Below are 21,397 nucleotides of genomic sequence, written 5' to 3' on the forward strand. Positions count from 1 at the left end.
GCTTGAATTAAATAATTAAATGGGATTTAGAGAAGCAAAGCCAAGTTTTTCCATAGTTTTTTGATGTTTTCAGCGTGGGAGCCGTATGGATCTCCAGAAGGCAGGTCCTAAGACTGAATGGGGGGTACTTTCCAGGCCCTGATAGATGACATTGTATAATTGGAGGGAGCTGGAGCACCCACTTTCCCCATCTCACTGGGCAGATGGTCCCTCAAACTATGCCACAAAGAGCTAGCTAAGCTCTTGAATTGCACTTGGAAGTCATTTCTATCTATCTCTTTTGATCCAAAACCAAATCTCACTTTCCCCTGGATTCTGCCATACTCCCAAGGGGGAGGGAGGGATATGCCTGCAGGGTTATGACTTTCACTTCCTCTATTTGCTACAATGTAACCTCATTACAATGTAACAAATTGCCTCCTGCACTATGCATCTCTCTGAACTTTCTTCTCCCTAACCTGGCAGTTAGGAAAAGGGGGGGGGAGAAATACAAACATCTGGAATCTGGCTTATTTCTCCAGTCTCAAAAGGAGGTGTGAAGAGCTCTGGAACATCGTATTACAAACAGAGCCAGACTGATGTTATCTTTCCTTTCCCATCGATGGATTTAACACCTGGGAATTTGCCAGTCTGAACCACCTGGATGAACTGTGGGCTGGGGTTTGCTTAGGGGCACTTTAAAGTAATCGATCTGTAAGGGAATCCCTCAGATCCTGTCTATTATGCCTGCTATCAACTACTCTTAATAAAAGTTCCTGTTGGAAGAAATTGTTTCCAAGAGTTCTGCTTTCTTAAGATGGGGGATTGAAGTGGATCCTTACAGTAAAAGCAAGGAACATATTTCTACACCTCTGATTTCCGGAAAATCTATCCACTCTAACTGATGTGAAGGACCCCTAATATCACCTCTGTTCCTTTGCCAAGAAGGAAAGTCCCCAAGGATTAAGGGGAGGGTATTCCACATACACCTCGGCTGCCCAAGAAGCAGACGGTGAGTAGAGATTCCAGCTCTCCATGACTTCTCCGCTAACAACAAACCCACCCTACAAGTTCTCCTTCTGTCTTAAAAAAGAGATGCCAAGGAGATCAGACCTGCTTGCTGTTGCCCACGGTTGTGACGATGGCCTTCAGCAGCTCTGGCTGCCTGGATTTTCTCTTCTGAATCACTTTCATGCAGCCATCCACATCGATGTGAAGGAGCTGAGAGAGACAGAGCGAGGGGTCAGTCTCCAGCCAGGCAAAAGGCCCGGCCAAGAAAGAGCGTAACAAGAAAAGCATGAGTAACAGCAGTCACATATCTGGAGAATGCTATAGTTATGTGAAAAGTGTGCAGTTTCTCAAAACAATCTTTTAAGACTCTTCCACACAAAATTAGAAGAAAAAAATCAGTTGCATCATTATGTACCTTCAGTGAATCTATGACAACTCTCCCAATTTCAGAGTAGCTTATTTGAAAACAATATTATCTTACTTTCGGGTTAATATGATATTCGATGGGAGCTGCAACGAGGAAAACTTTTTCTGCATTCATATTCATATTCAATCCTATCCTATCCTATCCTATATGACCTTCGGATGCGACAAACAGTCATAAATGCTGCTTGGTTGCCAAGTACCTGAATTAAGGTCACATGACCATGGTGAGGGGTGGGAGGCAACCGACAGAACTTTGAATCTGGGTCACAAACAGCCCCCAGGTTGGTCTGCTAGAATTTCAAATGATTGCTAAGCGTCCTGTTGTAAGTCAAGGACTATGTGCAGTTCAACCATGGTTTTCTGCAGCATTTGGGAAGGGAGAATCTGGATTAAAAAGCAGAGATGCTGAATGCCCCAGATAAGCCAAGATCAAGGTGGAAACTGATGCCCAGTTATGGGCGAATTCCTATGCTGGCCAATTTGCCAGCAAATTTGCCCATGTGGGTGAAACTCCTCTGGAGATCTCCTGGACTGATACAACTTCCCCCCCCTCCTGCCCCTCCTGGACTGATACAACTTCCCCCCCCCCAAAAAAAGATGTCTGACTGGAGGCCACTTGGCTGCAGCCCAAGAGAGGCACATGGGAGGGTGATCTTCACCAGGCCGGTGCCACTCACCTGAATCAGAAGCGTGAACAAAGGTGTGCTTGTGAGGTGGGCCGTCTGCAGCTGCCTGAAGATCAAGTCCGCTAGAAAGAGAAAGATAAAAAGGTTTTTCCTCCCAAAAAATTAGCCAGGGCTAGGAGTTACCCGAAGCACAGGAATTTCTCTATACAGGTGGTCCTCAGTTAACGGCCGCATGTTCAACAACTGTTCCAAACTTGTAAAGGTGCTAAACAAGAGGTCCTCAAATTTCTGCCCATCGCAGTGCTACCAATTCCATATGATTCAGATTTGCAGCCTCCCCTGCCAGAATTCCCACAAGCAAAACAATGGGGAAACCAGCAGGAAGTCAGAGATTGGAATCACATTGTCAGAACCCATTTCTATTTCATTTCTATCTATCTCCTCTGATCTAAAAACAAATCTCACCTTTCCCTGGGTTCTGCCAGCTCCTCAAATACTGGAATGCTGCTATCATGTCCTCCCTCGTCCTTCTTTTCTCTAGACCGGCCATACCCAAATCCTGCAGCCGTTCTTCCTATGTTTTATTCTCCAGGCCTTTAATCATCTTAGTTGCTCTTCTCGGCCCTTTTTCCAAAATCTCAACATCTTTTTTGTAGCATGGAGCCAGAGAGTCTGGAGACCCATCCTGCAGGGATGTTTCCATGGGGATTTCTGCACAGAAGAGGGCTTGGACAGGATGGCCTCACAGCCCTCTCTAAACTGACCCTTCTAGTCTCCCATAACAAGGCGAGACAGGCTGCCGCTTGGATCGCAGGTACCTTTTGACTTGCGGGAAGCGGCCTCCTTCATCCGGAGGGCCCACTCCTGCACCATGTTCCCAGCCCAGGGCGTGACAGCCACCATCAATCTCCGGTAGAGGGTGGTCTTCCCCATTCCATCCTTCTGCCGGCCGGCTCCATTCGGCACACTGGCCGGTGGAGCCAACTGGGAACTTCTGGGGCCAACAGAGGAGCTGGAAGCAAAGCGTTTCTTTCTTCTGATTTCCCGCTGGAAAGGAATAATAAGAAATGTTTCTGCACGGAGGATCCAAGGGGTTCATCCGCTGAAGGTCCGGCCTTATCGGGACCTCATTCCCGGGATCTTGAGGTATATGAAGACATACATCTCTCCCCCTCCCCCCAGCCACGCAACTAAATAGGTCTTACAGCCATGCTTTTCATAAGCAAATCCCGTTTTGGATCCGGTGCATCACCCTATATCCCACCCCCATTTATAGGGGGAGAGGTAGGAAAAACCCTCCTATGAGCCCTTTGAGTTCACCAGAGGAAACAGATGTACAGGAAGTCCTTGACAAGCGATTGTAAAGGTGCCTGATCATTACGGTCCTATGTTGCGATAACTGCAAATCAGGACGGTCGCATGATCTTACAATCTTTTTGCACTATTTGTTAAGCAAATGCTGTTCACTGGCTGTTAAGTAAACCAGTAATTCACTATGATGGCGGTTTTGCGGAAACCGGAAGGGCCGACTGACTGCAAAACGGTCAGCAAAGTGGTCCCGTGACCACAGGACGTTGCAAACGGCCACAAATGTGGCTGTGTGATTGAGTGCCCAAAGTTCCGTCCCGTGACCGCAGAGGCGGGCTCGACTGTCATAACTTCAGACCCAGGGCATAAGCCCCGTTGTTTGCAACTTCCACCGGTCGTAAATCGAGAACCACCTATCCTTCTGTGCAATAAACAGAAGCAACAGGCAGGCTTGAAAATTCCCAGACCGGAACTTCCCTCATCGCCTTCCTTCAAAAGTGGGGCGCTCCGAAGCAGCTTACGTTTCTCCTCTGCTGCTCATAGCTGTTCCTCCTCAAGACTCGTTTCACATAAGCCAGGGAAACCCTCCAGGCATCGTTGGCGTTTCCAGAATTCTGCAGAAAAGGAGGAGGAGAAAGAAGAGAGAAAAAAAAATGACGAAGAATTCAATGCTTCAATTTTTAAACAAGAATTACCAGCGGGGTCCAACTTTTTCTTAAGGGAAGGCTTTATATAAGAATTCTTTTTGAGGATAGGTCAGAAACTCTACATCAGTGGTTCTCAACCTGCGGGTCAGGACCGCATTTGGGGTCGAACGACCATTTCACAGGGGTCGCCAAACAACGCAGTCCGCCATTTTTTCCCCCCTTTTCCTTAGCTGTGCTACTCCCTTTTATTCTATTGGCTTTTGAAAGCCAATAGAATAGACTCTCTTGAATAGAGTCTAATTCTATTGGCTTTCAAAAGCCAATAGGAATTGTCCAGGCTGTCTCTGCCCTGCTGAGCCCGCCAAAAGTCCCATTCTGCAAACGGTGCTGCACCAGTTGAGTAGTCCTCGACTTACGACCGGTTGAGTAGTCCTCGACTTACGACCGGTGGGGGGGGTCGTGGCATTAAAAAGGTTGAGAACCACTGCTCTACATTTTTATTTCTTTTCACATGACAGTCAAAGACAGCTTATTACTTTGTAAACCACGTAGAGAGGGCTGTAAAGCACTGTGAAGTGGTATGTAAGGCTAAGGCAGCGATGGCGAACCTTTTAGAGACTGAGTGCCCAAACTGCAAACCAAAACCCACTTATTTATCACAAAGTGCCAGGCCGCCCTGGGGGGGGGGGCAGGGAGGCGCTCAGCCGCCTTTGGCATGCAAAAACTGGGGGCGCAAAAATGGACCAACATGCTGCAAGGCGCAAAACCTTTACTTCCAGTCCACCAATCGACACTGGTTGGTGACCTCTGCTCTACCACCTCTATTCCAGCTTGCTAGTCAGCCACTTCATCTCCTTTGTGCTGGGCGGGGCTCCTGCTCCGGGCGGCGGTGGCGGCCTGATGGACCTGCTGCTGGTGGGGGTGGCACGCATGCCAACAGAGAGGGCTCTGAGTGCCACCTCTGGCACGCGTGCCATAGGTTCGCCACCACTGGTCTAAGGGCTATTGCTATTCAGTGGCAATCCTAGGTGTCCGAGAAGCATATTCAAAATCAGGGTCCCCCAAAGCTGGGATTTTAGGTAGCGTACATCCCAGGGTGTGTGTGCGTTTACCTCGTTCCCTTTCATTTGAGCCAATTCTGGAATCTCCGGGCTGAGGGCAACAAGATGCTCGGTCCTCTGTCCGTCTTCTGGACCCGGCAGAGCCCCCGAGTCCAGCCTTCGTTTCCTGTTGACGTCAAAACCTTTGGAAAGCAGGGTGACCGCAGGCAACCCTCCAGGGTTGACTTCAGACAGCTCTTTCCTGGCAGGGACCCAGAGATCCAGGCTGGGAACTCTCCAGCGACCTGCCCCTTTGGGCTGATGGTCCTTGGGCCCCTCGTCCTTCTCCTCAGCACCGTCCCCATCCAAATCCAGCTCTGAATATTCACTGCTGGACTCGGAAAGGCTGGAGCTGCATCGGCGGACACGTCTGCGCCTCGTATGACGTCTGCTCCCTTGTTTCTTCCTCCTGTACCTCTTTAATACAAAGGAGAGAGCTGCAACACAGAGCAAGCGACCTGGGGGGGGGTAGTGTGTGTGTGTGTGTTACCGCAACAGCAGCAGCATCCTTTCCTTCTAAAGCAGGGGTAGGCAACCTTGGCTCTTTTATGACTTGTGGACTTCAACTCCCAGAATTCCTGAGGCAACCATGCTGAGGGGAAAGGGAGAGGGTTCCAAGCTGAGCCAGGCTGGCTCAGGAATTCTGGGAGTTGAAGTCCACGAGTCATAAAGCAGCCTAGGCCTAGGCCAGAGGTAGGCAACCTTGGCTCTTTTATGACTCGTGGACTTGAACTCCCAGCATTCCTGAGCCAGCCATGCTAAGGGGAAGAGGTTTCCAAGCTGAGCCATGCTGGCTCAGGAATTCTGGGAGTTGAAGTCCACGAGTCATAAAAGAGTCAAGGTTGCCTATCCCTGGTCTAAAGCATCTTATGAGGCCAGAAAGTAGCATTTCTTGGGATATCTTTAAACATCGCAAAGCCTGTCCTCTTCAGCAGAACACAACCCGCCCAGCTTCGGCATTTGTGTTGTCACACCCAAACCTCCGTGTGATGGCGTCAAAGCAGCCTTTTTTGTCAGAACCCATTTATATTTCATTTCTATTTATCTCCTCTGATCTAAAACCAAATCTCACCTTCCCCTGGGTTCTGCCATACTCCCAAGGGGGAGGGGGAATATGCCTGGGGGCTTATGGCTTTCACTTCCTCTATTCGCTACAATGTAACTTTCTGTTTATTGCCTGCTGGGTCTGCTGCCCATTACAATGTAACAAATTGCCTCCTGCACTATGCATCTCTCTGAACTTTCTTCTCCCTAACCAGGCAGCTAGGAAAAGGGAGGGGAAAGAAATATAAACATCCGGAACCTGGCTTATTTCTCCATCCTCAAAAGGTGTGAAGAGCTGTGGAACATCGAGCTACCAATGGAGCCGGATTGATGTTACCTCCCCTTTCCCACGATGGACTTAACACCTGGGGATTGGCCGGTCTGAACCGTCCGGATGAACTGGGGGTGGGGTTTGCTTAGGGACACTTTAAAGCAGGGGTGTGAAACTCAATTTCATTGAGGGCCACATCAGCACTGCAGTTGCCTTTGGGGGGCCGGGTGCATGCAGTCTACTGGGTGGGTGTGGATGGAGTGAGTGTGACAGCTCTACATCGTTCGCGTCAAGGGTGCCTGTGGGGGCCTGGGCAGGAGTGGGACAGATCTGAGGGTCTCTGGCAGAAGGGGGTGGGACCGGGGCAAGCGCCAAGGCATGGTTCATTTCTTCATTCCTCACAAAGGGTGACACTTCCCCAGCATGTACCCAGGGGGTGGGGCTGCCATAGCAGGGGCTGGTTCCTTGCTGTTTCCAGACGGCCTTGTGGAGCTAAGACTGAATGTGTTTCAACATAGATGGCCACCACAAAATTGTACATTGGCTTCTGGCTGGCCTGGGCCAGGGCCAAGGCAGTGGGGGCCGTTCCCTCACTGTTTCCAGGATGGCTTTGCGGGCCACATGAAACCACTTCAGGGGCCGCATCCGGCCCCCGGGCCTTGTGTTTGACATGTCTGATTTAAAGTAATCGATCTGTAAGGGAATCCCTCAGATCCTGTCTGTTATGCCTGCCATCAACTACTCTTAATAAAAGTTCCTGTTAGAAGAATTTGCTTCCAAGAGTTCTGCTTTCTTAAGAGGTGGGATTGAAGTGGGTCCTTACCCTTTTCTAGATCTGGTGGGACAACAGGAGCGGGACCTGCCCCACAAAAGCTGGGCATTCTCAAGAAAACAACATCGCGAAAGGAAGAACTTCGCTCACCCGGTATCCCAGCAGGATTTTCCATTTGCTCAGGCACTGAGCTCCTGAGCGGTGCGGTAACTCCGAGGCGATTTTTGCCCAGTGGCCTAAAGAGAGAGAACAAAGGAGTCACTTCGTCGCCTGACTTCCCAGAACTAAAATAATTTGTAAACACAGGGCAGGCTCTCTTCTTTCTGAGGATCCCTGTCAGAAATGAGCCTTCCTTTCTTTGCAGCAAAGGGGCTGAGAAAACGTAGAGCCCATCCAATATGAAGATGTCCAATAATGGAAGACTACACTGGTTTTTAAAGTGCCCATCGCGGATAGCCAGCTTTCTGCTATCCGTGCAAAAAACAAACAATCAAAACAATAAAAAATGCACCAGATCATTGACAAACTTTTCTCTGTGAGCACGTGATCACCCTTGGAAGAATAACAGGACACTCTCAGGACTGATGAAGCCCCCCACCAGAGCAAGGGTCAGGCCCCTTCAGGTCGCTTAGTAACACTGCCATAAGGAAGGGCACACATTGGAAGAGACCGTTGGGAATTACTACCACATGTGGTGGCAATGCCCAAAGGCACAAAAATTTTGGAACTTATTAAAGAAGTGGTCGGAAGAAATTTTGCAAATAGATATAGAAGCCAAACCGGAATTTTTCTTATTGGGAATTATAGAAAGAAAAGATAAGAAAGACACACATTATTTACTACTGCATATAGTAACAGCGGCACAAATAGCCTTCGCTCAAAAATGGAAAGAGAAAGATACTCCAACCGAAGAGGAAATATTATTGAAAATTTTCAATTGCGCTGAAATGGATAGACTTACATGGGAACTCAAGGACAAAAGTGAGACCAAGAATTATAAAATCTGGGAACAATTTTATGATTGGATAGACAATAAGAGGGTAGCCAAGATAAATGTATAGTGCTAGAATAAAATATAGATTATAGACAAATGTATATTTAAAAGATAAATAGATATATAGAAATAAGGGAAAAGTGTTAATAGTATTTTATAAATAGCGAGCAAAGTTCAAGAACTATATGTCTATATGAGTACTATTACTATTGTAAAATGTTGGAAGATGTATGGAACCAGTGACGTCATATCTATGTCCAATGCGTTTTTAATTTTGTATTATTAATAAAAAAATGTAAAAAGGGGCACACATTGGTGTGGATTGAGGATGCTTCTGTATTTCCTGCTTTGTTTCTACTCTCGCTTTGATGTATCTACCCAGGAATTAGGAAGAGGGGAAAAGAGCCCTGGGGCCACCTGTGTTCACTCCTGCCGACTGGCCAGAACGAGGTCACTGGGAAACGGCTGGTTTATCACCTTTTTCAGCTCAAAGTTCTCACAACGCGAAGTTCACGCCAGTGGACTGCTTCCAGATGGACCGGGGCGTTGGAGTGGGGCTGAAGAAATGGAAACTTTTAGCTTAACGCTTTGGAGCGGGAACTTCAGATTCCGCCTTTGTACTCTGCAATCACTTTCCCTCAGTAAAAAAGCCTCTTTGAAACAATGCCTGTTTCTGTCCCATCCCAGCCTATGGCCGTCCTTGTTAAATGCACAAGGACAAAAACCCCTTTTGAGGAGTAGGCTGGAGACTCAGAAGAAAACAAAACCCCTTTTAATATGGGTAACAAACCCGCCAAATGGTCCAAAAACAAAAGCAACGCAACACAACCCAAATGGAGGGAATTGTCCACATGAAACACAATGCGAAACAGGGAATTAGTCACCGGCAACACCAACAGAACATGATCCCATGAAGTACTTTGCAAGGGTTGCCTTCAGCCACCAGCACCGCCCACACCTTCCCTTTTTATTAAGCAGCCCCAAGGCGTGGCTTCTCAGTGCCTTCTCCTCCTTTCCTGGAGTTGTCGTATTGACTCCCTCTGACCTGCTCTAGTTAACTGCCTTCGTTTACGAGCGTCTCTAATGACTTCCAGCTGCGAGTCCTCAGAGTCTGACTCATCTTCCCACACAACTGTGTCTCATCCTGAGCACAATTCGAGGGGCCAGGCTCTTCATCAGATTGTGAGTCTTGTAACTCATCAGAGCCTCCCTCCGACACTGATGACTCTCCAAACCCCTCTTCCTCCTCCTCCTCCTCCTCCTCTGATTCCCCGGACTCAGCTGCCGGGTCCACTGGCTGGCACGGACTCACAACAGTTTCCTGAGTTGTGCTTTCCTGAGGGGACAGCGGAGGCCTGGTTCTTACAGCAAGGGCACACAGTTTCCTACACACACACACACACACACACACACACACACACACACACACACCCTTACCCCTGCCGTATTTTTCGGTTAGCTCAATCAGCTTCTTTTCCTCCTCTTCGCTCCATCTCCCCTTCTTTATGTCGTAGTGCAAGGCGTGCAAGTACCTGCGATTCACAGGTGGAGAGGAAAGGAAGACGTTACGCGCTGCTGGATAAAGGGGACCCTTCCGACATACAGCTAGGCCTCAAATTGCAACCACTCATTTAGTCACTGTTCAAAGCTACAACGGCACTGGAAAAAAAATAACTTAGGAGCATGTTTGCAGCATCTCCGCAGTCACGTGTTTCAAAACTTGGGATACCTGGGAACTGACTCATATCTACGACGGTTGTAGCGTCCCCGGGGTATGTGTGATCTCTTTTGCGATCTTCGGACAAGCCGAGTCAATGGAGAAGCTTTGTGTTTGACATGTCTGCCTTAGAGTCATACAGAAAGCCAGAAACAACACAGGGCAGGCAGAGATAGGCCTGGTCTGAGTAGCAACCGTCCAATTTAAGCAGGTGGGAATCTACCTGTCTCGGCATTGCAGGTCGTTCCTGCCGGGCACCTCAGCCCGGATTTTATACCAGTCCCGCTCTCCGTACTTTGCCACGGCTTTCAGGAGCAACTGGAAGGACAAGACAAAGGGGGGGGGGGGCAGATGAAGGTGTTCTGCTGGCAGAGGAAGAGAGGGGTGTGCCTGCCCTACAAACAGCAACACCTGAGGAAATCCAGAAAGGGGAGGGAGAGCTGGTGGAGATGGGAAGTCAACCGAGAGATTGTTGGGTCTCCCAATGGAAAAGGGCCCTTACTTACAGCATCCTCCTTTGGCGTCCAGGCGCCTCGCTTTAAGCTGGGGTCCACTCGCTTGGTCCACCTGTAGATCAGCTGGGCAGAGTCCCTCCCCTCCATGTAGTATGCAACTGTGCAACAGGCAACACTTACAGTCAGCATTTTACTAGACCGGAAGATTCCTATTGCTCAATCGTTTATGCACAGCCCAAGAGAGGCCGGTTCGCCTCGCCCGCAGAAGACAATTTCCTTGTATTCCCGGAGTCAGGGGCCTTTGGCCTCCCCCCCAAATAAGGCCGGTTCTTCTTCTTCTTCTTTTGCTCCAAAAGACGCATTAGGGCTTATTTTCTGGTTCGATTTTATTTTCGGGAAATACGGTACTAAATGGACCCATCTGGCTGACGATCCTAACTGGAGCTTATTTTTGGAGTGGGGCTTATATTACGAGCATCCTGAAAAATCACGCTATTTTCTGATTGGGTCTTATTTTTCAGGGAAACGATATTTCAAGCAGTTGCAGCATTCTGAGATCATGTTATATTTGCAGGGGGTCTTCCAACTTGGCCCTTTTATGACTGGTGGACTTCAACTCCCAGAATTCCTCAGCCAGGCACGCGTGCCTGGGTGAGGCATTCTGGGAGTTGAAGTCCACCAGTCATAAAAGGGCCAAGTTGGAAGACCCCTGTTATAGGGTCACCTGTGATTGTTCCAGCTGGCTTCCAGTGAGCCAAGTCAAGTGAGGGAAGCTGGATTTATGCAGCAACTGCAGCATAAGAGGGCGCAAAATCAGGCTGGATGAAGTTCCAGCCCCAACTGGATGTCGTAAATCGAGGACCGTCTGTAAAGCGGGTGCTGCAATCAGGACATTTCCCCCCCCCAGGAAGTGACTTACTTTTCCGGTAGGGAATGTGCTTCCCGATTCGCATTTCCTGCACGAGCTGCCTGAGCATCTGATCTTCTTCGGGGCTCCATTCGCTCCGTTTGAAATCTCTGTTGTAGGACTGGAACTTCTGGAGGCACTGGAAGGCTGTGCGCTCCGTCTGGGGAGGGAGCAGAAGCACCAGATTGGGTGGGTGGGTGGGCCAGGGGTGTCAAACTCAATTTCATTGAGGGCCGCATTAGCACTGTCGTTGCCCTTGGGGGGCCGGGCGGGTGAGGACAAGGTGGGTGCGGCCTACTGGGTGGGCGTGGACAGAGTGGGTGTGGCCTACTGGGTGGGTGTGGCCGGCTCTACATCGTTTGCGTCAAGGGGGCCTGTGGGGGCCTGGGCAGGAGTGGGACAGATCTGAGGGTCTCTGGCAGAAGGGGGTGGCACCGGGGAAAGTGCCAAGTCATGGTCCAGGCCTCGCTGCCTGCTGAAACCCCTCTGCCGGAGCCCATCAAACCAGATATGTGAAGTAGGTGAGGGCCATTTGCTGGTCACTTCCAGGCGATGGTGCATTTCTCCATCCCTCACAAAGGGTGACCCCTCCCCAACATGCACCCAGGGGACGGGGCCGACGCAGCAGGGCCTGGTTCCTCGCCGTTTCCAGACGGCCTTGTGGAGCTAAGACCGAATGCGTTTCAGCATAGATGGCCACCACAAAATTGTACATTGGCTCCCGGCCGGCCTGGGCCAGGGCCAAGGCAGAGGGGGCCGTTCCCTCACTGTTTCCAGGATGGCTTTGCGGCGGGCCGCATGAAACCACTTTGCGGGCCGCATCCGGCCCCCGGGCCTTGTGTTTGACATGTCTGCTTTATTCCATCGGTTCCTAGGGACACCCAAGGGATGGGGACTGTGGTGGAATTCCTGGCTAGACTAGAGGTGGGATTTAAGAGGTGGTCTAGCTCAGAGAGATTCGGGGGGAGGGGGGAGAGGAACAACAGAGGCCAGTCCCTTGAAGCTTTTATCTGCCCGTCCCTAAGAGGAGGCAGTTAGTCTAGCGTTGCGACACGTCACGTGACGAGTTTGACACCCCTGGTCTACAGCATCCTGGCCAGAGTGGCCGGCCTTACCCCCAGCTCTTGGGCGATTGCTTCCCAATGCAGACCGCCCTGCCGGACAGCTGTTTCCTTCAATTTCTCCACCTCCTCCTCACTCCATTCCTTCTTGTTGATACTGGGATGCTCGTAGTTTTGCCAGTATTTCCTCAGCTCGCTTGCGTTGCGTGTTCCTTCAAACTAGGGAGATGCAAGACGGGGTAAATGGGTCACAACTTCAGAGTGTTTTTATTTAAAAAAAAAAAAGACAAGCAGGGGAAAATGTCCAGGTGAAATTCCCTCCACTATCCCCAGAGAAGATTTTAGAACCACGGGGCAGAGGGAGTGGGGTGGACTCACACTGATGTTGGCAATCTTGTCCCAGTCGTGTTCATCGTGTCTGTTTCCCAGCAAAATTTCTTCTGGAAGCATGCTGGAAACACAAGACCGGTTAGAAAAGCTGTGCTAATTCTTTAAGCAGCTGTGTAGGAGAATTAGAATAGAGTTGGAAGGGATCTTGGAGGTCTTCTAGTCCAACCCCCTGCTCAAGCAGGAGAGCCTATACCAGGGGTAGGCAACCTTGGCTCTTTTATGACTCATGGACAGTCCGACAGTCACCACCACCACCTCCGTGAATTTCAACCCTCAGCCCACATTTATGGCCGTCTGCAGTGTCCTGTGGTCACGCAACCCTGTTTTACGACAGTTTCATCCAAAAACGGGACTTGGCAAAACCACGCCCCTGAGAACCATTGACCTGCTTTACGACTGCAGTGGTTCGCTTAGCAACGATGGCAATTCACTCAACAGCTTCCAGTAAAAGGCTGTAAAGTCATGTGACCGACCTGTTTTCCGAATGTGATGGGCAGGTTCCATTGTGGTCATAAGTCAAGGAGTACCTGTATATATCAGGGGTAGGCAACCTTGGCTCTTTTATGACTCGTGGACTTCAACTCCCAGAATTCCTGAGCCAACCATGCTGAGGGGAAAGGGAGAGGTTTCCAAGCTGAGCCACGCTGGCTCAGGAATTCTGGGAGCTGAAGTCCCCAAGTCATGAAGGGGCCATAGTCCCCCCATGCTGGCTCAGGAATTCTGGGAATTGAAGTCCCCAAGTCATTAAGGAGCCATAGTTCCCCCATGCTGGCTCAGGAATTCTGGGAGTTGAAGTCCGCAAGTCATGAAGGGGCCATAGTTCCCCCATGCCGGCTCAGGAATTCTGGGAGTTGAAGTCCATGAGTCATAAAAGAGCCAAGTTTGCCTACCCCTGCGCTAGCCGAACGGTTGAAACCTACTTGATTTCACTTATTTCACGTTCTGTTTCCTGGATCTGCTTCGCCAAGATCTGCTTTTCCATCTCATCCCTGGATTTCTCCCGTTTTTCATTCAGATACTCAACCCTGTGGGAAAAGTTAGAAGCGATCTGTGCAGAAACCCAGAAACAGGGATGGGAACAATCCCCCTGCCACAAGCTGGATGACATAAGCCGCCTCGTCCTTTCGCATTTTCCAGCTGTACTATGAAATTCACCTCAAGAGGTACACAACCACAGCCTTGGGGCCAGATCAGTCAGGCCCAGGCAGATTCTAGAGGTGCCTCGGGTCGTATGTTGTGGAACCCACTTTGAAGAGCAGCTTGGAGAACAGGAAGAGTGTATGGGAAGCTTTAGAGCCAGCTTGTCTATGCAGTGGTGAAGAAAGCAAGGTTCTCGCCACAAGGGCTGCGGTTTTCTTCATGAGGAGATGCAGCCTCGAGGTTAGTGTCAGAATCCAATTATATTTCATTTCTAGCTACCTAATCTGAAAAAAGATCCATTTCTTACTCTTTGTGGATTCTGTCATACTACGAAAGGGGAGGAGGGAGCAAGGGGGTTTAGGACTCTCACTTCCTTCATTTAAACTACAAAGGACTGGACGTGATTCTCATCAAGAGGACTGACCATAACAATATGGCCACAGCCTTTCATCTATCTCTCTGAAGTCTCCCTTCTGCCGGCCGTGAGGAAAAGGGGGTGGAAATATAACGCCTGGGATTGTTGCTGGAAGGACAGTGGGGTGGGGGCTGCTTGGGAACACTTAAAACCTTGAATGGTGGGGGCTGGCCCCTCAGATCCTGTCTAGAACGCCTGCAACCGTTTTCTCTTAATAAAGATGCCTGTTGAAAGAGATATCCCAAGACTTCTGTCTTCTTAAGATGCAGAGTGGGCTGGGTCCTTACATTAGACATGTTTCCTAGAAACTCTGCCTGCTGTGGCTCCTGCAATCTCTCCGAAGTGTAAGACCATTCCAACGCAATGGAATAAACCTCCCTCTAATTAAAGAAAACCTCAGGCTGTGAAAAGGCCGAGCGGTTGCCAGAAAGTGCAAATTGTTCTGGTCTACACAATCGGTGGGGCTACAAGTAGCTACAAAGCTACTTACTTCAGTAGCTTTGGCTGCAGCAGATGCTGTAAGCGATCGCTCACCACGGCCTGTCGCAGGAGCTGTTTCTCTCGGCTCTTCCCTGAGAAAAAAAGAGCAGGATTTAGCGCGTGCCAGAGGTGGCACTCAGTGCCCTCTCTGTGGGCACGCGCGCCATGCCCCGGAGATGGCAACTGTCCCTCTTCAACTAGCTGCCTCCTAACTCACCGAAGTCCCACCTGGCCGGATGCATCCCGGTACGGTTGGTTTCCCTCCCTCCGTCCCATCCCTCCTGGCCTTGCATGCTCTCCTTTTTCCAGGCACGACCTGTTGGCCGGCCATCCAGGTCAGAGGTGGCTTCTTTGAACTGCTGGCGGCGGGCTGCGGAGCCCCAGAGTGCGCTGGTCGAGGGGCCGGCAGGCTGTGGCTGCTGATGGACACTATCGGCCTCCATGCGCTCGCTGACCTCTGTGTGCGGGGGCCAATGGTGTCAGGCAGCAGCCACCCCGGCCCTTGCCTTGTCCCATGGCAATGGCACCCCCGCCCTGCCTCCCCTCACCCTGCAGGACGAGCCTCCTGCCCACTGCCCCTGGATCTCCCCGGGCCCTCCTCAGCCCCCACAGGCGTCCCTCCCCACGAGCAACACTGAAGTGACCATGCCCACCTTGGCCACATCCACCCAATCTGCCACGACCACCACAGCCACACCCACCCAGTGGGCCACGCCCACCTGGTGCCCGGTGATAAATAAGTGGGGTTTAGGTTGCAGTTTGGGCACTCGGTCTCTAAAAGGTTCGCCATCCCTGGTTTAGGGTTTAGGAAAGTGGCATTTGATGCTCTTTCCTGATGGACCAATCTCAGGATGGATGTCACAGCAATAATATCCAATATTTTAGAGTTAATTCAGAGGATGGTGGGAGGGGAGGAGACAGATAAGGACTGCAAGGGAAGGGAACGGAAGGGAATCTTTGCCCTTCAGATTGACTGGAAAATGTGAATTATGACTGCAAAATAGGGGAGCGGGATAGACTGGAATGTCATGTGCAAAGGAAGGGAAATTCAGATCTTCGCATCCATCCATCCAACACGGTGTTCATATGATTAAAGACTTTTTAGAATAAACAATGCCTGGAAGTTCTTTGAAGTGTTCCATTCGTCGGAACCTTGACAACGGAATTCTCAGGGTCTGGGGGGGGGGAACGGCCAGTTCCGAAGACGTTCACAACATTCCTTCTTTCTCAGGGAAAAAGGGAGCCCGGTCCCTGGGACAGTGCTTCACAGGCCGTTTGCAAGAAAACCAAAGAATCCTTGTGCAATGCACTTAAGAGCTAATGCCCAATTTAAAACCACTTGCTTAGCGCCTGTTCAAAGTTACAATGGCACAGTCGAAGCGGCCTCCCCAGTCACGTGATCCATATCCAGATGCTTGGCAGCTAGCGTGTATTTACCACGGTTACAACATCCTAAGGTCACGTGTGACCCACGTTCTCTTCCCCCGTGAACGGCCCCTTTACCGCCGCCCCTTACATTTGACAGTGATCAGCTCCTCGAAAGACTTGATGCCTTGCCGTGCCTTTTCTCGGGCATCGTTGTTGGCGGGGGGACCCTGGGGAAAAATATCCGGCACTGTCAGAATCCAATTATATTTCATCTCTAGTTATCGACTAAGGAAAACCTCATTTCTGTCCTCTCTGGATTCTGTCATACGACGAAGGGGAAGGGGGGTGAATAAAGGGGGTTTATGGCCCTCACTTCCTTCAGTACAACTTCAAAAGGGACTGAATGTGGATACCACCAAAAGGACTAACCATAACAATGGGGCCATCAGCTTTCATCTACTCCCCTCTGAAGTCTCCCATCGGCAGAGGAAAAAGGGGGTGGAAATGTAATGCCTGGGATTGTCCCTGGAAGGATGGTGGGGTGGGGTGGGGTTGCTAGCTGTGGGCCACCCAGAGATGTTTGGAGCGGGGCAGCGTCCAAGTTGAATAAGTTAATATTGGAATGTAAGAGCCGAGGTAGCGCAGCAGTTAGAGTGCAGTATTGCAAGCCACTTTAGCTGACTGTGTTCAGCGGGTCAGCGGTTCAAATCTCACCAGCTCAAGGTTGACTCAGCCTTCCATCCTTCCAGGGTAGGTAAAATGAGGACCCAGATTGTTGGGGGCAATGTAAATATATATATATATATACATTGCTTACTGGTGTACACCGCTTAGAGAGTGCTTGCACTTAAAGCGGTATATAAGTCTCATAAATAAATAAATAAATGTAATACTTACAATCCCTGATGTTTTGTCCTTAAAATATGGCTTCATAAAATGGCCCAAAAACATGTTTGCTGGCAAGGATTTCCCATCGCTGGATTTCACCCCTTTTGTTCCAGCCAGCTCCCAGGTGAGTTTTTCCTGCAGGGCATTCACAAACAGAAAGGTGCCCATCAAGCCAGAATCCTGAGCCTGCGTGAGCCCCGGTCCAACTGCATCCCAGCATTGGGATGAAGAAGGCCCACCGTCCCATCATTCAGACAATTCAGCCGAGCGATCACCCTCACAGGATACTCCTCCTTTCTGGCAGGGCTGAGAAAAAGGGCAGGGCTGCGAAAAAGCCGAGTGTAGGGATTCCAGAAACAGCCTGTCAACAGACTACAGTTTTTTGTTGCTTAACAATTCTGGGAGTTGAAGTCCACAAGTCATCCAAGGGCCAAGTTTGAAGACCCCTGCATTAGAGATTGCAATGTCTCCAGTGTGCTTGCTTTGTTGGGACCATCAGCTGGAACTTTGACAGAGAATCTCAAAGCACTGCAGGAGATGAGACGAGGCTGTGTTCCCGAGGTCCCTGCACCTTAACTCACCTGCTGCTTTTTATTTTCGTCAAGGAGACTCTTGATCTCTTCAATCTTCTCCTGGATCACTTCCTGATAAACCAGGTTCATCTGGAGGCAGGTTTCCGGGGTTTGGGGTAGGTCAACCTCCTCATCTTCCCCATCTTCACCTTTCTCTCCACCTGGTTCCACCTCCTGACACAGAAAAAGGGAATTAAAGCTAGAAAACTGTTGTGACTGAAAACAAGAAACTCCTCTAAATAAAAATGTTAAGCTCAAGGGCTGCAGGATGCAAAAAAATAAAATAAATTACATTACGTTGTTATACTGTATTACGAATTAGTCGATGTAAGACGGTGAGAAATAGAATATATTCAAACAGAGAAGACGTGGATCCTGAACATTAGCTTTTGTGGCGAATTGTGATAAAGGGAACTTTGGTTATTTAAAACTTGGAAATTATAAATGTTAAATTTAAATATTTAATGGGAAACTAAAAATGGGGAAAAACTAACTAGGACTTTGATTGTCTACAAAGATTGAACATTAAAATAACCAGGATACGTATAAACTAAAAAAATTATTGATAAATGTAAGAAAGCTATTTTTATTTAATTGATATAATAAGAATTGTATTGGTTTTAATTGTAAGACAGTAAATACTAAGGGGAAAAGAGAGGAAATATTTAATGTAGTAGTTTGAGACTTATACTGAATACTTGTTTGTTATTGAATTATTAACTCACCCGCCACGTTGCTTTTTAAATATTTAATTGTAAAATTAGAAAAATAAAACTTTAAGAAAAATTATATTATGTGACTACAGCTTCATTTCTTTTTTCCATCTCTTGCTATTATTTTAATGCTATGTATTATTTATTTTTAATCTATCTTTAAATATGAGCCAGCAGTGTGCTGCAGCTGCCAAAAAAGCCAACAAAGTGCTAGGCTGCATTAACAGAGGGATAGCATCAAGATCATGTGAAGTATTAATGCCACTTTACAATGCCTTGATAAGGCCACACTTGGAATACTGCATCCAGTTTTGGTCACCACGATGTAAAAAACATATTGAGACTCTAGAAAGAGTACAGAGAATTAGGGGACTGGAGGCTAAAACATATAAGGAACGGTTGCTAGAATTGGGTATGTCTAGTTTAATGAAGAGAAGGACAAGGGGGGACATGATAGCAGTATTCCAATATCTCAGGGGCTTCCCCAAAGAAGAGGGAGTCAAGCTATTCTCCAAAGCACCTGAAGGCAGGACAAGAAGCAACGGATGGAAACTAATCAAGGAGAGAAGCAACCTAGAACTAAGGAGAAACTTCCTCACAGTTAGAACAATTAACCAATGGAACAACCTGCCTCCAGAAGCAGTGAATGCTCCAACACTGGAAGTTTTTAAGAAGAGACTGGACAGCCATTTGTCTGAAATGGGATAGGGTTACCTCCCTGAGCAGGGAGTTGGACTTGATGACCTCCAAAGTCCCTTCCAACTTTATTATCATTATCATCATCATCAGAATCCAAGGAGTTTACTACGGTTTTTGTTATTTAACTGTGTTATAAGTGTCATTTAAGAGTCAGTTGCATAGTTTTGTTTTGAAGTTCTCTTCTGAATGGAAAGCATGGAAATTGGCTGTATGCAGAATTGGCTGTACATTTAAAATTTTGAATATTAATATAAGAGGCCAAGATGTCTTACAAAAGGCAGCTAAATCAACAAGACATTCGGCTTTCTCTCAATAGTACTAGCCACCACATTGCTTCCTTCTTTTTAGTCATTCCTATATTTCTATAAAGATGAGCGTTAAAAAGGAAAACATGTCCAGAAGCGCAACATTATTCAAAGGCAGCCCCTCCCAACTTCCAAGGCAAAATTCCAACTTGGTTACTTGCCAGGTCAAGTTGAGTATCGGATTCGTCGTCTTCCAGGTCATCTGAGCAAGAAGATATAAATGTGAGAGAAAGAAACATTTTAATTATTTACTAAGTTTATATGCAGCCCATCTCGCAGTTTGGGCAACTTGCAATGTACACACTTCAAAAGATAAACTTGGAAACAAGGAACCACTTATGACTATTTTGCTGAGACAGCATATGGGGATCAGGAAGCCCATTTTACGTATAGTTTACAAGTGTTCCTTAAGAGATGTGTTCTCTAGTTTCTGTAATAATTAACGGTGCTGTGGTTTCCTGCTAATTTCCACCAGTGTTTATTGACAGCCATGAAGGACTTCTGGAAAAAAAATTTAAAATGTCCCCAGGCTAGCAAAACCTTACTAGCTTGTTGCAAACAATCCTTTACATCAGTGGTTCTCCACCTGTGGGTCGGGACCCCATTTGGGGTCGAATGACCATTTCACAGGGGTCGCCAAACAACGCAGTCCGTCATTTCCCCCCCCCCTTTTCCTTAGCTGTGCTACTTCCTTTTATTCTATTGGCTTTTGAAAGCCAATAGAATAGACTCTCTTGAATACAGTCTAATTCTATTGGCTTTCAAAAGCCAATAGGAATTGTCCAGGCTGTCTTTGCTCTGCTGAGCCCGCCAAAAGTCCCATTCTGCAAACGGTGCTGCACCAGTTGAGTAGTCCTCGACTTATGACCGGTTGGGGGTCGTGGCATTAAAAAGGTTGAGAACCACTGCTTTACATTATTAAGAGTCACTGTTTTGGTTTTTAAAAAAACATAAGTTCCTATTGGCAGTTTAAACCATGTCAGAAGCCCCAGCAGTAACACTTAAAGGATGAAAACAGATCTATTCTTACACTGTCCTGCTTACAGCTATGCAATGCTGCTCTTTGAAAAGTTTTAGGATTACAGTGCCTGGTCAGTTTCCGAGGAAACCAACACCAATCAAATGTAGTAAGCCTTCAGATTGACTCTGGGAAAGTAAAGCAAAAAAACCCCCAGCCTATCCCTTCTTCTCTGCAATGAGGGACTGAGCAGCCAAAACTAATATGAAAAACGATACAGAACCCAAGTCAACAAATAATCATGTAGCTTTATGGTAGAGCACTTTATGACTTGTGGACTTCAACTCCCAGAATTCCACAAGTCATTAAAATGCCCAAAGTTGGGGACCCCCTATGGTAGAGCTTTTACCACTGTCCTTTAAAAACAGAAAGTTATAATACATCTGTGGCCTTTACGAGTGTACTCACTCCTTCTGTAGCAAAATTCTGTTTCAACCACCAGACTGCTAAGCAAAATGACTAAGAGACAGACACCGCCAAGATTGCTGGTGGCAATCTTCCAACAGTTCTCTCATACAGCAGAAAATGGATTTTTTATTTATTACCATTCATTATCATATTTGCAAATGGTTCCTAATCAAGACAGCCATTCCGTAAGGAGTGGCTGCATAAGCTGTCTAAGATCTAGGACAGTGATGGCGAAATGTTTAGAGACCGAGTGCCCAAACTGCAACCCAAAATCCACTTATGTATTGTTGGGTGCCGGGTGGGCGTGACCAATTGTGTGGGCATGGCCAATTGGGTGGGCGTGGCTGCGGTGGTAATGGCAGACTGGGTGGGACTAAAAAGTTTAATCAATCAATTCCAACTTTGCGAGAGATTTTTTTTTTCCTGCGAGAAATTGATTGATTGATTGAACCTTTTTTATTTTGCACATGGCGGTGGAGGCCTAAAGCAAAAAGGTTTTATAAAACCCAGCTGAAGGCCTAGGACTGGGGCGATGGCGCGCGTGCCCACAGAGAGGGCTCTGAGTGCCACCTGTGGCACGTGTGCCATCTGTGGCACGCGTGCCCTAGGTTCGCCACCACAGACCTAGGAAGTGAGCAGCATACAAATGCTTGTAGAAGGAAAAAGAAATACAGGAGAATATT

General features: G+C 48.2%; 3 protein-coding genes across 4 annotated transcripts in view; 1 reads left to right on the forward strand and 2 right to left on the reverse strand.

The window, feature by feature from the left end:
* LOC120317510 (zinc finger protein 501-like) overlaps positions 1–21,397 on the reverse strand; it is a 661,069-nt gene that overhangs the window by 49,092 nt on the left and 590,580 nt on the right. The gene's annotated exons all lie outside the window — the stretch shown is intronic.
* Positions 1–21,397, forward strand: part of LOC120317520 (gastrula zinc finger protein XlCGF26.1-like) — a 95,914-nt gene that overhangs the window by 24,715 nt on the left and 49,802 nt on the right. The gene's annotated exons all lie outside the window — the stretch shown is intronic.
* The window catches only part of SNAPC4 (small nuclear RNA activating complex polypeptide 4), a 30,730-nt gene that overhangs the window by 6,986 nt on the left and 2,347 nt on the right, over positions 1–21,397 (reverse strand). For both annotated transcript variants that reach the window (XM_039364161.1, XM_039364160.1), the window contains exons 3-20: positions 19,450–19,490; positions 17,581–17,745; positions 17,009–17,134; positions 16,260–16,338; positions 14,754–14,835; positions 13,629–13,733; positions 12,697–12,769; positions 12,373–12,537; positions 11,270–11,417; positions 10,402–10,508; positions 10,119–10,213; positions 9,616–9,710; positions 7,335–7,420; positions 5,110–5,514; positions 3,872–3,964; positions 2,861–3,089; positions 2,094–2,164; positions 1,093–1,200 (exon numbers count right to left, since the gene is read on the reverse strand). In XM_039364161.1, coding sequence (XP_039220095.1) covers positions 1,093–1,200; positions 2,094–2,164; positions 2,861–3,089; positions 3,872–3,964; positions 5,110–5,514; positions 7,335–7,420; positions 9,616–9,710; positions 10,119–10,213; positions 10,402–10,508; positions 11,270–11,417; positions 12,373–12,537; positions 12,697–12,769; positions 13,629–13,733; positions 14,754–14,835; positions 16,260–16,338; positions 17,009–17,134; positions 17,581–17,745; positions 19,450–19,490 — 2,273 coding nt within the window. The remainder of the gene's footprint in view (positions 1–1,092; positions 1,201–2,093; positions 2,165–2,860; positions 3,090–3,871; positions 3,965–5,109; positions 5,515–7,334; positions 7,421–9,615; positions 9,711–10,118; positions 10,214–10,401; positions 10,509–11,269; positions 11,418–12,372; positions 12,538–12,696; positions 12,770–13,628; positions 13,734–14,753; positions 14,836–16,259; positions 16,339–17,008; positions 17,135–17,580; positions 17,746–19,449; positions 19,491–21,397) is intronic.

This window comes from Crotalus tigris, unplaced genomic scaffold, assembly GCF_016545835.1.
Source record: "Crotalus tigris isolate CLP2741 ecotype Arizona unplaced genomic scaffold, ASM1654583v1 scf7180000019692.1526454, whole genome shotgun sequence".
Taxonomy (NCBI): domain Eukaryota; kingdom Metazoa; phylum Chordata; class Lepidosauria; order Squamata; family Viperidae; genus Crotalus; species Crotalus tigris.